General features: G+C 37.2%; 1 protein-coding gene across 1 annotated transcript; it reads right to left on the reverse strand.

Annotated features, from left to right (window-relative positions):
• Window positions 1-5,469: 5,469 nt before the first annotated feature.
• On the reverse strand, window positions 5,470-7,012 carry IQCF2 (IQ motif containing F2). Its single transcript, XM_008703718.1, has 3 exons — window positions 6,995-7,012; window positions 6,740-6,820; window positions 5,470-5,939 (listed from the first exon to the last, which is right to left on the reverse strand). The coding sequence occupies exons 1-3, from the start codon at window positions 7,010-7,012 to the stop codon at window positions 5,556-5,558; spliced, it is 483 nt and encodes a 160-aa protein (XP_008701940.1). The 3' UTR covers window positions 5,470-5,555.
• Between the last annotated feature and the right edge of the window lie 6,684 nt (window positions 7,013-13,696).

The raw sequence follows: 13,696 nt of genomic DNA on the forward strand, positions 1-13,696 counted from the left end.
TGCGGGGCTTGAACCCAGGACTCTGAGATCATGACCTGAGCCGAAGGTAGACGCCCAACCGACTGAGCCACCCAGGCACCCCTAAAGCAAATCTTAACAGAAGTGAACGGAGGATCAGATAGCAATACAATAAAAGTAATGGACTTCAAACCCTGCTTTCAACAATAGATAGATCATCTAGACAGAAAACCAATAAGGAAATAATGGACTCAAATAATACTATAGACTAAATGGACTTGACAGATATATCCACAGCATTCCATCCAATGGCACCAGAATAACATTCTTCTCAAGCACACATGGGACATTCTCTGGGATAGATCACATGTTAGGTCTCAAAAAAAGTCTTGGAAAATTTAAGAAGACTGAAATCATACCAAGTATCTTTTCTGACCATGATGGCATGAAACTAGAAATCAATAAAAAGAAGAAATTGAAAGATTCACAAGTATTGGAAATTAAACAACACACTCCTGAACAATCAATGGGTCAAAGAAATAAAAATGGAAATCAAAGTATCTTGAGACAAATAAAAATGAAAATACAACATACCAAAACTTATGGGATACAGCAAAACTGTTCTAAGAGGGAAGTTTATAGTGGAAAAGCCTACATTAAGAAAAAAAGAAAGATCTCAAATAAATAACCTAACTTTATACCTTAAGGAACTAGAAAAAGAAGAACAAAGGCCAAAGTGAGAAAAAATATTAGAGCAGAAATAAATGAAATAGAGAATAGTATGATAACAGAAAAAAAATCAATCAGCTTAGGGTTTGTTTTTTTTTTAAGATAAATAATTTTGACACACATTACCTAGGGTAACCAGGAAAAAGAGAGGATTCAAATAAATAAAATTATAAAAGAAAGAGGTACTATTACAACCGATACCATGGAAAACCAGAGGATTGTAAGAAATTACTACCAACAGCCATACACAAAGTAATTGGATAATCTAGAAGAAATGGGTACGTTCCTATAAACATACAACCATGACTGAATCATGATGAACGAGAAAATCTGAACAGATCAATAATGAGTAAGGAGATTGAAGCAGTAATTTCTAAAAATCTCCCAAAAGAGAAAAGCCAAAACCATACACTTGATGAAACCATATACTTGACGGGTGAATTCTACCAACCATTTAAAGGCAATTCTTCTCAAATGTTTCCAATCATTGCCAATACAAATGTCAAGCAGTTTTTCTCTTATGCTTCCTTCTCAAAGTTTACATTTTCAGGTCTTATGTTTAGGTCTTTAATCTATTTTATTTTTGTATATGGTGTGATATAAAAGTCCAGTTTCTGGTTTTAAGAAAGAGCCATACTAAAAACAAATACATATGCTCCCTTATAATTACAGTCCTTTTTAAAGTACAGGCTTTTGGAATGTATGTATTAAATAATTTTGTGCATCTAGCATATAGTGAACATTCCATGCACTGTGACTACGTGAACATAAAATGCATCTTTTGTATCTCAGTTACTTAGAATAAATTTGGGAAATGTGAAAAAAAAAGTCCAGTTTCATTCTTTTGCATGTGGATATCCAGTTTTCCCAACATTTATTGAACAGACAGTTCTTTACCCATTGTGTATTCCTGCTCCCTTGTCAAACATTGACCATACATGTGTGGGTTTATTGCTGGGCTCTCTATTCTGTCCCATCAGTCTATGTGTCTGTTTTTATGTCAGTACCATATTATTCTGATTACTACAGCTTTGTAATATGAGTTGAAACCAAGAAGTGTGATGCCTCCAGTTTTGTTCCTTTTTTTCCCCCTCAAGATTACATTGTTTATTCAGGATCGTTTGTAGCTAGATAGAAATTTTAGAATTGTTTTTTTCTATTTCTGTGGAAGATGCCATTGGAATTATGATAGGGATTGCATTGAATCTACATATCACTTTGTGTAGTATGGACATTTTAACAATATTAACTCCTCTTAACCATGGACATGGCATATGCTTCTATTTATGTGTCTCTTCTTCAGTTTCTTTCATCAGGAAAGTGAATCAGGCCTGCTTCCACCAGCAGATGAGAAATGTGGTGGGTTCTGATGCTACTGCTTCTGAGGACAACTTGGGAACTGCTGCTGGCTAATGTAGGTTGTGGAGAGGGTACATAAGCCCGGGTTTCACTGCCACTGCTATGGACAGATCGTGCCTGCTGCTACTAGTGGTATGGAGCATGGGATGGATTGACCCATCTGGGTACTAAGGTCACTTCTGCAGTCACTTTAGCCTGTCATTGCCATTAGATATGGGGCTCCCTCATAGTTTGTTCTGGACTACCCTTCCTTTGGCCATAGAGAGCAGGCTTTTCTTGTTTTTGTTTTGTTTTCCCTATACCTGTTAGTGGTTCTGGATTGCAGATATTTCTGGTGTCCTGTCTGAGATATATGATAGACAAAAAGATAACTGAGGGAATTCATCATGGTGTACATTTTAAAATCTTGAGGTTCCTAGCTTATCCACTTTCTTCTTTCCACATTTCAGAGTCCTTTCATGATTGTCTATTGACTTATTTTCAGGCTGTTTAGTTTGTAATTAGAGGGGAGAATAAGGGAAAAGTGAGTTGACACCATCTTGTGCCACAATAGAAAGCTCCTACATCTAGTTTTTTTTTTAAGATTTTATTTATTTATTTATTTGACAGAGAGAGAGTGAGAGAGAGAGAGAGAGAGAGAGAGAGAGCCAGCGAGAGAGGGAACACAAGCAGGGGGAGTGGGAGAGGAAGAAGCAGGCTCCCAGTGGAGGAGCCTGCTGTGGGGCTCGATTGCCGGACCCTGGGATCACGCCCTGAGCCAAAGGCAGACGCTTAATGACTGAGCCACCCAGGTGCCCCCTACATCTAGGTTTTTAACCAAATAAAGTGCAAAACTTAGATTCACACAAAAAAGTACACAAGTATATATAGCAGATTCATTTGTAATTACCAAAAACTGCAAACAACTCCAAGATCCTTCAACTGCCAACCAAGAACACTACACCTAGCAATTATGTCCTTTAAACATCCATACAGTGGATTACTACTCAGCAATAAAAAAAGGAATCCCTACAACTCCATATAGAATTCTCAAAGGCATTATGCTAAGTGAAAGAAACCAGATTCAAATGGCAACAAACTATTATTCATTCTATATGAAATTCTGGAAAAGGTAAAATAATAGAGACAGAGTACAGATCAGCGGTTGCTAGGGTCTGGTGGTGTAGTGGTTGACTACAAAGGGGCACAGTGGAATTATGCTTTATGTATTTAGAAGCTCAGTTATTGGGTGCGTATACATAGTCTAAAGTATTAAGGAATGATTGTGAATGTTGAAAGAAGTAATAATACTGAGGTTATATATTTTTTTACAAAGTTCTCATTTATTAAATATATATTTAAGAATTTATGGATTAAATGGTGGGATTTTTGTTGTTTGCCTTTTTACAAAATAATGTATTCCAATCAGGAGGAAGTAGTTAACTTTGTAGCCTGATGTAGAGAGGATGCATAAGGTAAAAACAGAGAAATAATCATTGGATTTGGCCAGCTGGAATATTGGTAATGTTGATCAGTGCAGTCTCTGTGGAGTGAGAGTGATAGAGCTGGACTGGAATGGGTTGAAAAGAAAATGGTAGGAAGAGAAGTGGAAACAGCAACAACATGTTTTGCTATGAAGAGAAGCAAAAATCTGGAACAGAAGTTGATCAAGTGCATATTTGTTAAAGATGGAAGAGGTAGACACTGATAATTCGGATAGTGGGGTTTGAATGGAGGATCAAAAACCTTGAGATGGTAGCAGTGTAGTGGAGGGGTTGGGCTTTGATGGGATCAAAGACCATTTAGTTCAACTGAAGGGAAGGCAGCAATTATGGTCCAGAGGGAGCTTGGATGGATAATGTGGTGGTAGGAAGATAAGGGTCCAGTCTGCCCCCATTTCTTCAGTTAAATGTGTGGTGACATCATCAAGTTCAAGGGGAGAAAAAATAGAATTGGACATTTGGAAAGGAGGTGATATGGATATTCAACTCAGAAAATGGAAATGCAAGCATATCAGAGAAATGTATTGGGAAATTTGTCCAGTAGAGATTTGTCCAGCAGACAAATTTGTCCAGTAGAGATCTGCAGTCACGAATATAAACTGAGACCATGCCTCCGGATTGTTTGTTTTGCTCCAGCCATGCTTGCTTTTCTGCAGGCACAAAGCAGGTAAATGGTTGAGTTGCCCCACATGTGTTTGCACAGACAGAGAGAGCTAAGAGAAGTCAAGTTGTGCAGGGCAGAGATTATAATGATTAACCATAGAATCTGAACTGGGTAAAGATGGATGCAAGGACATGACAGGGATGATGGCTGTAAAAAATAAAAAGGTAGGGTCAATAGATTAGAAGACCTTCTTATCTGAAGAAACATTCTATTGGGGGTATTTAAAAGGTGAACTGGAAGGAAAGAATAAAGTAATCAGAAAATGGAACACTAGTAAAAGCAATTTGGGCAAGAGAACAATTATTCTACTGGTGAGGTCTATAGCCACACTGTCCAATGGAATAGCCGTTATCCACGTGTGCCTATTTAGATTTACACTAAACTAAACTAAACTCAACTCAACTAAATTAAATTATTCAATTTTTTAAAGTTGTACCAGGCACATTTCAATTGCTTCACAACCACATGTGGCTAGTGACTACCACATTGGACTGCACAGATACAGCACATTTCTATCATCACAGAAAGTTCTATTGAATTGCATTGCTTTAGTATGACTACGGGAGCGAGTGGCTGAGGATGGGAGCAAAAATAGTTTATTAGAGGCAAGGAGATTGAAAGGACCATCTGGCCAATGATAAATCACCAAAAATGGAGATAAGAGTAGGGATGGGATAATATCAGAGGGAGCCCTGTTTATATCGAAGCCCTTAGGGAGAAGGGTTCGGGTAAGGATATTGTGGAGACAGAGCTGTAGTACCATGAACTCCTGTTTCCCATTAGTTCCCAGGGTCATCACATGCTCATCAGCATGCCCAGCTGTACCTATCACTAAGACCAGCCTCTTGTCCTTCACCTGGAGCTGCACTGCGCTGCTTCCAGTAGAGTCAGGCAAATGTTGGCATTTTCTCTAGGGGCTTATCAAAGATACCTTGTCTGAGGTATCCCCACCAACCCCCAACCCCAGGCTGACAGAGAACAGTCTCAGCATCTCTTCTCACTTGCAGAGGTGCTCAGAGTCCTCAGAAAGAGGCAGCCCACCTATTTTCAGATCCCCAGGTGAGAAGAAAGGAATGGGGCTGGGAATGGGAACTGAGACTTCTGGCTCTGTCATATATCAGGATAGACTAAGACCTCAGTTTCTGTTTTGACAATTGAGTAAATAGCATATTGTCATTGTCAGTCCAGAATGGGGTCCACGGTCACAAGGGGAAAACCTCACTGAAGTTCTTTCCCAGGAAGAAGAGGAGGTAGCATGGCCTAAGACCCAACATTTCCATTAGCTAGGGGAGAACATAAGACATAGCAGACCAGGTTAGATCTTTACTGGGGACAGGAGACACAGTGCCCCTTCTTGCCAGCCCTTAGGGGTTGATGATCTCAATGTGGAACTGTAGGTGAGTGGCTGTGACTACACAGTGGCCCCGGAGGAGAGCACAGGTATAGCAGTTGTGGCATTCCCAGTGGCATTGGATGACACGGATGGCGTTGAGCACCTGACAGTATCGCCAGTGGATACGCCACATACGGACCAAAGACTGGATCTTGACCACTGCCCTCACTGTATTTGCATAGGTAACCAGGGCTTCCCTTCGCTTCTTCTGCAGCAGGTTCTCCAAGGTCTGCCTCCACCAGCGCTGAATGATCCAAGCCCTGAGGGCTGCGTGCAGCAATGTCCGGCGTACCAGGGTGCCACGCCACCAGGCCTGAATCTCTGTGGCTGCATTTGTTTTTTTTTTTAAACTTTTCTAGGTGAAGATAAGAGAAACCACTCAGGGAACTTCCTGCCATCGACTTCCAAGATCTTCCTGGAAGCGGCCCAGATTCTCTTAACCATTATCACTTCTTTGGAGAATTCAAGGGAGTTAGGACACTGCCTAGGAGCAAGAAGACCTGGGTGGTGAGCCCTCCTCTGTCACTATGGGCAGATAACCCTGCTCTCAGAGTCACAGCATCCTCCTGACTATCCCAAAGGTGTACGGATAAAGGGAAAACCATTAGTAGTTAGAAGGGTGCATTAGGGATGTGAGGGACTTTGTTAGTCATGCTCTACCTCTTCAGTGCTTATTGGGTTTGGGAGGTTTGGCCTCGTAATGCCTTTGCCTGGTATTCTCTGCTAATGCTAGTCCCAAACCATCGTTGGTTCATTTCTCTCTGCCATAACAATGTACTTCAATACTGTTGTGGGTTTTCAGCACCCTCATCCCATTTTCTACCCCAGCCCAAATTTTGAACAGCACCCTCACCCCATTTTCTACTCCAGCCTATATTTTGAACATTGTACTCTCTAATTCAGAGTCCACACATTCTTACCTCCCAGCCCCATATGTTTCTTGATGGCTTTCATTCTCCATTCACTTTTCATGCCACAGTCTAACTGAGACCCAGAGAGCCCACATAGAGAAGGGAGTGGAGGAAAAATGAGCCAATATTGAGGTGACACCTGATTATTTTAGACTCTGGCTCCATAAAAAGCACAATTCCTCACCCTCATTAAACAGACATGAATGTTCTGGATATCTCTTAACTACATGGAGATTTTACCCACCTTGCTCTGCTTCTTCCTCTTCTTCAATTCAGTTATTTCATCAACATCTTCAATTACAATTAGAACTAAATTGCCCTGAGTCTGTCATCAGAATTAAATGGGAAAATGGATGAGTTAAGACTGCTGTTTTCTCTTTATGGCTCTGTACTCAGATACCCCCTGCTTCAGCATCCCTTCTTTTCCCAAGACCTGTAAAGTCCCAGGTGATTTCCACCCACTCCTAGCTTGCCTAATAACTCTGGCCACATCTCTTACACAAAATCGGATCCCCATGGCTTGTCTCTAGATGGTTCATTAGCCTTGATTTCTCTACTTCCCAAAGTCTGGCATGAGTAAAATGCGGGGGACAGCTGTGAGTTCACAACTGTATTATGACATAAGGATTAGGATATCTACCACAAAGTTGAGTCTTCCTCAGAAACAAGCTCCATGGGAATTTTTACTGCCTGTTTACTTCCCTCTTGTCAGAGACGTACCAGAGCTCAGAGTGGAAAGATAGGGCACTTGAGATTCCAGGGCTCTCCTCCAGTGAGGCCCATCCACATCTCTCCTCATTATCAGTCACTCAGGAGAGTAGGAGGGACCATGACAGTGTATCTCCGTACAGCTCTCTACTGTCTTCTCAGACTTAGCATTTCCTGTCTTCCCCTGACTCAGGTTTCAGTACCTGAATACACCATAGGAAACTAGAAAGAGAGAGAACAGATGAATCTAGAAAGCAGTAAAATAAAGATAAAAATTTAAATTAAATAGAAAACAAATATGGGTGGTGGAAAGTAAATTTAAAAGGTGGTATTTTTGAAAAGACCAGTATTAAAGATAAATGCTCCACGAACCTGGGTGATGAAGAAAGAGAACAAAAATGAAATAAGGAGGGCAAGACAATCACAATGAGATATAAATAAATAAATATAAGAATATCATGATAACAAATTTGAAAACTAAGGGGAAATGATTTCCTAACAAAATGTAAATTACCAAAATTAATTGAAGAAATATGTAAAACTTGATAAATTGAGAAGGCTAGTAAAGATCCACCATAAATAAGGCACCAAGACCAGGTAGATTCACATCCAAGCTCTAAAAAAACTTTACAAATTCTGATATTTCCAATGTGACAAATATTCAAGCCTATTAGACAGCGATTTCCATCAAGCATTTCACAGTGTCAGTGTTAGTTCCCTGAAAAGTACTGCTAGGATTTATATTGTTAAGTACATTGATTTGGGGGAGAAAGGCTACCTTCTGATACTGATTTCCTTCTAAGACCATGGACTATTCCTCTCTATGTTTAAGAATTCTTTTACGTCTAAAAAAAAAAAAAGAATTCTTTTATGTCTTTCTATAAGGTTTTCAAATTTTTCTCTATAAAGGTCTTTTTCTTAAGATTTTGTTTTTGAGTAATCTCTACACCCAACATGGAGTTCGAACTCACAACCTCAAAATTGAGAGTCCCACGCTTCACTGACTGAGCCAGCCAGGCACCCCTGTAAAGGTTGTTTTGTTTTGTTTTTGAGATATAATTTACGTTCTATAAAGCTCACTATTTAAAACTGTACAATCCAGTAGTTTTTAATATATTCACAAAGTTGTGCAACTATCACTATTATCTGATTTGAGAACATTTTCATAAGCTCCAAAATAAGCCTCATACCCATTAGCAATCTCTGTTCTTCCCTAACCCAGTCTCTGAAAACCACTGATCTACTTTATGTCCTTACAGATTTGCCTATTTTGGATATTTCATGATTTGAATCACACAGTAAATGGCTTTCTGTGTCTGGCTTCTTTTGCTTAAGTCATGTTGTAGCATGTCAGTATTTCATTCCTTTCTATGGCCATATAATATTCCATTGCATGTATATACTATATTTTTTAATCCATTCATCAGTTAATGGACACTTGAGTTTTTTCTACTTTTTGACTATTTTGAATAATATAGTTATAAATATTGATGTACAAGCTTTTGTATGGGCATATGTTTTCAATTTTCTTGGGTATATACTTAAGAGTGGAATTGTTAGGTCATATGGTAAGTTATTTTTTCCCTAAAAACAAAACAAAACAAAACAAAACATATGCCTCTTGCAGCCATCAATCTGTTCTCTGTTTCTATGAGCTTATATTTTGTTGTTTTTGTTTTTTTTTTTTTTTAGATTCCATATAAGAGAAATCATATGGTATTTGCCTTTCTTTGTCTGACTTATTTCACTTAGTATGATGCCCTTGAGGTTCATCCAGGGTGTTGCAAATAGCACGATTTCATTATTTTTTATGGCTGAGTAACATTCCATTGTACATACCACAGTTTCTTTATCTATTCATCCACTGATGGACGCTTAGGTTTTTCCAGATCTTGGCTATTGCTGCAATGAATATGGGGGTGCACATATCTTTTCAAATTAGTGTTTTTGTTTTCTTCAGATAAATACCCAGAAGTGGAATTGCTAGATTGTATGACAGTTCTATTTTTAATGTTTTGAGGAAACTCCATACTGTTTTCCATAGTGGCTGCACCAATTTACATGCCACCAATAGTACACAAGGTTTCCCTTTTCTTCACATCCTCACCAACTTACTTTTTTTTAAAATCAGCCATTCTAACAGGTGTGAGGTTATATCTCATTGTGTTTTTTTAAAGATTTTATTTATTTATTCCAGAGAGAGAGAGAGAGAGTGAGCAAGCCAGCTGGGGGACAGAGAGGGACAAGCAGACTCCGCATTGAGGACCCTGAGATCATGACTGAGCCGAAACCAAGAGTACGACACTTAACCAGCTGAGCCACCCAAGTGCCCCTCTTATTGTGGTTATGATTTGCATTTCCCTGATGAGTAATGATATTGAACATCTTTTCATGTACCTATTTGCCATCTGTATTTGTTCTTTGGAAAAATAACTTAGATCTTCTGCCCATTTTTAAGTTGGATTGTTCAATTTTTTTTTTTTTTTGCTATTGAGTTGTATGTGTTCTTTATATATTTTGGATATTAACCCCTTATCAGATATATGATTTGCAGTTATTTTCTCCCATTCAGTAGATTGCCTTTTCATTTTATTGATGGTTTCCTTTGCTGTGTGAAAGACTTTCAGTTTTATGTAATCTCACTTGTTTATTTTTGCTTTTGTTGCTTTTGCTTTTGGTGTCAGATTAAAAAAATCATCACTAAGACCTATGTCAAGGAGCTTACCACCTGTATTTTCTTCTAGGAGCTTTATGATTTCAGGTTTTACATTCAAGTCTTTAATCCACTTTGAGTTAATTTTTGTACATGATATATAGATGATGGGCCAGTATCATTCTTTTTCAAGTGGCTATCTAATTTTCCCAACATCATTTATTGAAGAGACTGTCCTTTCCACATTGTATATCCTTGACTCCTCTGTTGTAAATTAATTGAACACATGTATATGAGTTTATTTCTGAGATTTTTATTCTGGTACTTTGACCTGTGGGTCTCTTTTTATGCCAGTACCATACTGTTTTAATTACCATAGATTTGTAATATAGTTTGAAATCAGGGAGTGTGATGTTTCTGGTTTTGTTCTTCTTTCTCATGACTACTTTGGCTTTTCAGGGTCTTCTGTGATTCTACACAAATTTTATGATGGTTATTTTCTACTTCTGTGAAAAATACCATTGGAGTTTTGACAAGGATTCCATTGAAATCTGTATATTGCTTTGGGTAGTATGGACATTTTAACAATGTTAATTCTTCTAATCCACGAGCATGAAATATATTTCCATTTATTTGTCTTCTTCAATTTCTTTCATTAATGTTATGTAGTTTTCAATTTATAGGTCTTTCACCTCTTTGGTTACATTTATTCCTAGGTATTTTATTCTTTTTGATGTAATTGTAAATTGGATTGTTTTCTTAATTTCCCTGGTAGTTCATTATAAGCATAAAGAAATGCAACAGATTTTTGTGTGTTTATTTTGTATTCTGTAACTTTACTCTTTTTGTTTATTTTAACAGTTTTTTGATGGAATCCTTAGGGTTTCCTAATATAATATCATGCTATCTGCAAATAATGGTAGTTTTACTTTTTCCTTTCCACTTTGGATGCCCTTTATTTCTTTTTCTTGCCTAATTTCTCAGGCTAGGACTTCCAATATTATGATGAATAAAAGTGGCAAGATTGGACATCTTTCTCTTGTTCCTGACCTTAGAGGAAAGCTTTTAGCTTTTCACTTATTACGTATGATGCTAGCTGTGTGCTTGGCAAATATGGCCTTTATTATGTTGAGGTACATTCTCTCTATAACCCCTTTGTTGGGAGTTTTTATCACAAATGAACATTTAATTTTGTCAATTTTTTTCTGCATCTGTTGAGATGATATGATTTTTATCCTTCATTTTATTAATGTGGTATATCGCATCAGCTGATTTGTGGATATTCAATCATCCTTGTATCCCTGGAATAAATCCTACTTGATCATGGTGAATGATTCTTTTAATGTATTGTTGAATTCAGCTTGCTAATATTTTGTTGACAACATCTGCATTTATGTTTATCAGGATACTGGCCTGTAATTTTCTTTTCTTATGGCATCCTTGTCTGGCTTTGGTATCAGGGTAATGCTGGCTTTGTAAAATGAGTTTGAAAGAGGTCCTTCCTCTTCTACTTTTTGGAAGAGTTTGAGAGGGATTGGAATTAGTCCTTCTTTGAATGTTTGGTAGAATTCACCAGGGAAGCTGTCTGGTCCTGAACTTCTGTTTGTTGAGAGGTGGGTTTTTTTTTTTTTTAAGATTTATTTATTTATTTGAGAGATAGAGAGTGGGCAAGCAGGGTGAAAGGCAGAGGGAGAGAGAAAGGGGAAGGAGACTCCCCGCTGAACGTGGAGCTGGACACGGAGCTTGATCTCCCAACCGGGAGCTCATGACCTGAGCTAAAACCAAGAGTTGGTTGTTCAACTGACAGAGCCACTCTGGCATCCAAATAGGTTTTTGATTACTAATTAAATCTCTGCTAATAATCAGTCTGTTCAGATTTTCTATTTCATCATGATCAGTCTTGGAAAGTTATATGTTTCCAGGAATTTATCAATTTTTTCTAGGTTGTATAACTGTTCAAAGTAGTTTCTTATGATCCTTTGTGTTTCTGTGCTATCAGTTGTGACATCTCTTTCATTTCTGATTTTGAGTCCTTCTTGCTTTTTTCTTCAGTGAGTCTAGGTAAGGCTTATCAATTTTGTTTATCTTTTCGAAGAACCATGTTTCATTGATATTTTTATTGTCTTCTTAGTCTCTATTTCATTATTTCTGCTCTGATCTTTATTTCCTTCCTTCTACTAATTTTGGCCTCTTTTGTTCTTCTTTTTCTAGTTCCTTGGGGTACAAAGTTAAGCTCTTTATTTCATTCATTTCTTGTTTCTTGAAGTAGGCATTTACCACTATGAACTTCCTTCTTAGAACTACCGTTGCTGTATCTCATAAATTTTGGTATGTTATATTTCATTTTTGTCCCAAGGCATTTTTAAATTTCTCTTTTGATTTCTTCTTTGGCCCATTGGTTATACAGTAGCATGTGGTTTAATATCCACATATTTGTGAATTTTCCAGTTTTCTTCATGTAATTAATTTCTACTAGAGTGAGAAAAGATGCTTGATATGATTTCAATCCTCTTAAATTTATTAAGACTTGTTTGTAGCCTAACATATGATCTATCCTGGAAAATATTCCATGTGCACTTGAAAAGAACATGTATTCTGTTGCTTTTGGATGGATGTTCTGTGTATTTGTTAATTCCATCTGGTCTAACATGTCATTTAAGGCCAATGTTTTCTCATTGATTTTCTGGCTGAATTATCTATCTATTGATGTAAGTGGGAGTGTTAAAAAGTCTCCTACTAGTATTTTAATGCTGTCTATTTTTCCTTTAGGTCTGTTAATATTTGCTTTATTTATTTAGGTGCCCCTATGTTTGGTGCAAAATATTTATAAATGTTATATTTTCTTGCTGGTTTGACCTTTTATCATTATGTAACACCCTTGTCTCTTATTACAGTTTTTATCTTAAAGTCTATTTTGTCTGATATGAGTATTGCTACTCCAGCTTTCTTTTGGTTTCCATTTACACAGAATATCTTTTTCCATCCCTTCACTTCCAGTCTTTGTGTGTCTTTACATCTAAGTATATAGCTGGGTCTCCTTTTTTTTTTTTTTTTTTTTTTTTTTTTTTTACCATTCAGCCATTCTGTGTTTTTTAATTGGAGAATTTAGTCCACTTACCTTTAAAGTAATTATTGAAAGGTATGTGCACATTGCTATTCTGTTAATTGTTTTATGGCTATTTTTGTAACTCCTCTCTGTTCTTTTCTTGCTCTCTTCCTTTGTGGTTTGAGGACTTTCTTTAGTGGTATGCTTATATTACTTTTTATCTTTTGGGTATTTACTACAGGTTTTTGCTTTGTGGTTACCATGAGACATATATGTAACAATGTAAATCCATTACAGTCTACTTTAAGTTGATAAAAACTTAAGTTTGATCCCATTCTAAAGGTCAGCATTTTATTCTAACATGTTTTGTTTTCGATATCACATTTTACACCTTTTACCTTATATCGTACATCTTTTTTTCTGTGTATCTCTTAACTAATTATGATAATCATAGTTAGTTTTACTACTTTTGTCTTTTAACCTTCATGCTAGCTTTATTTTATTTTATTTTATAATTTTTAAATTTAAGTATAGTTGACACATAATGTTACATTGGTTCCAGGTATACAACATAGTGATTTGACAACTCTATACATTATGCTATGCTCACCACCAGTAGCTCACCAGTGTAGCTATCATCTGTCACCATGCAATGCTATTACAATACCATTGACTATATTCCCTATGCTGTACCTTTTATTTCCTTGATTTACTCATTCTATAACTGGAAACCTATATCTCCCACTCCCCTTCATTGATTTTGTGTATCCCCCACCCCCTACCCCACCAGCAAC

Source organism: Ursus maritimus, unplaced genomic scaffold (genome assembly GCF_017311325.1).
Source record: "Ursus maritimus isolate PB19 unplaced genomic scaffold, ASM1731132v1 scaffold_14, whole genome shotgun sequence".
NCBI lineage: Eukaryota > Metazoa > Chordata > Mammalia > Carnivora > Ursidae > Ursus > Ursus maritimus.

Excerpts from the sequence above, each read along its gene's own strand:
- IQCF2 (XM_008703718.1), bottom strand. Across the intron at positions 5,940-6,739 it reads AGAGGAAGAAGCAGAGCAAG|AAAAGTTTAAAAAAAAAAAC; the intron begins GTGGGTAAAATC and ends ATCTTCACCTAG.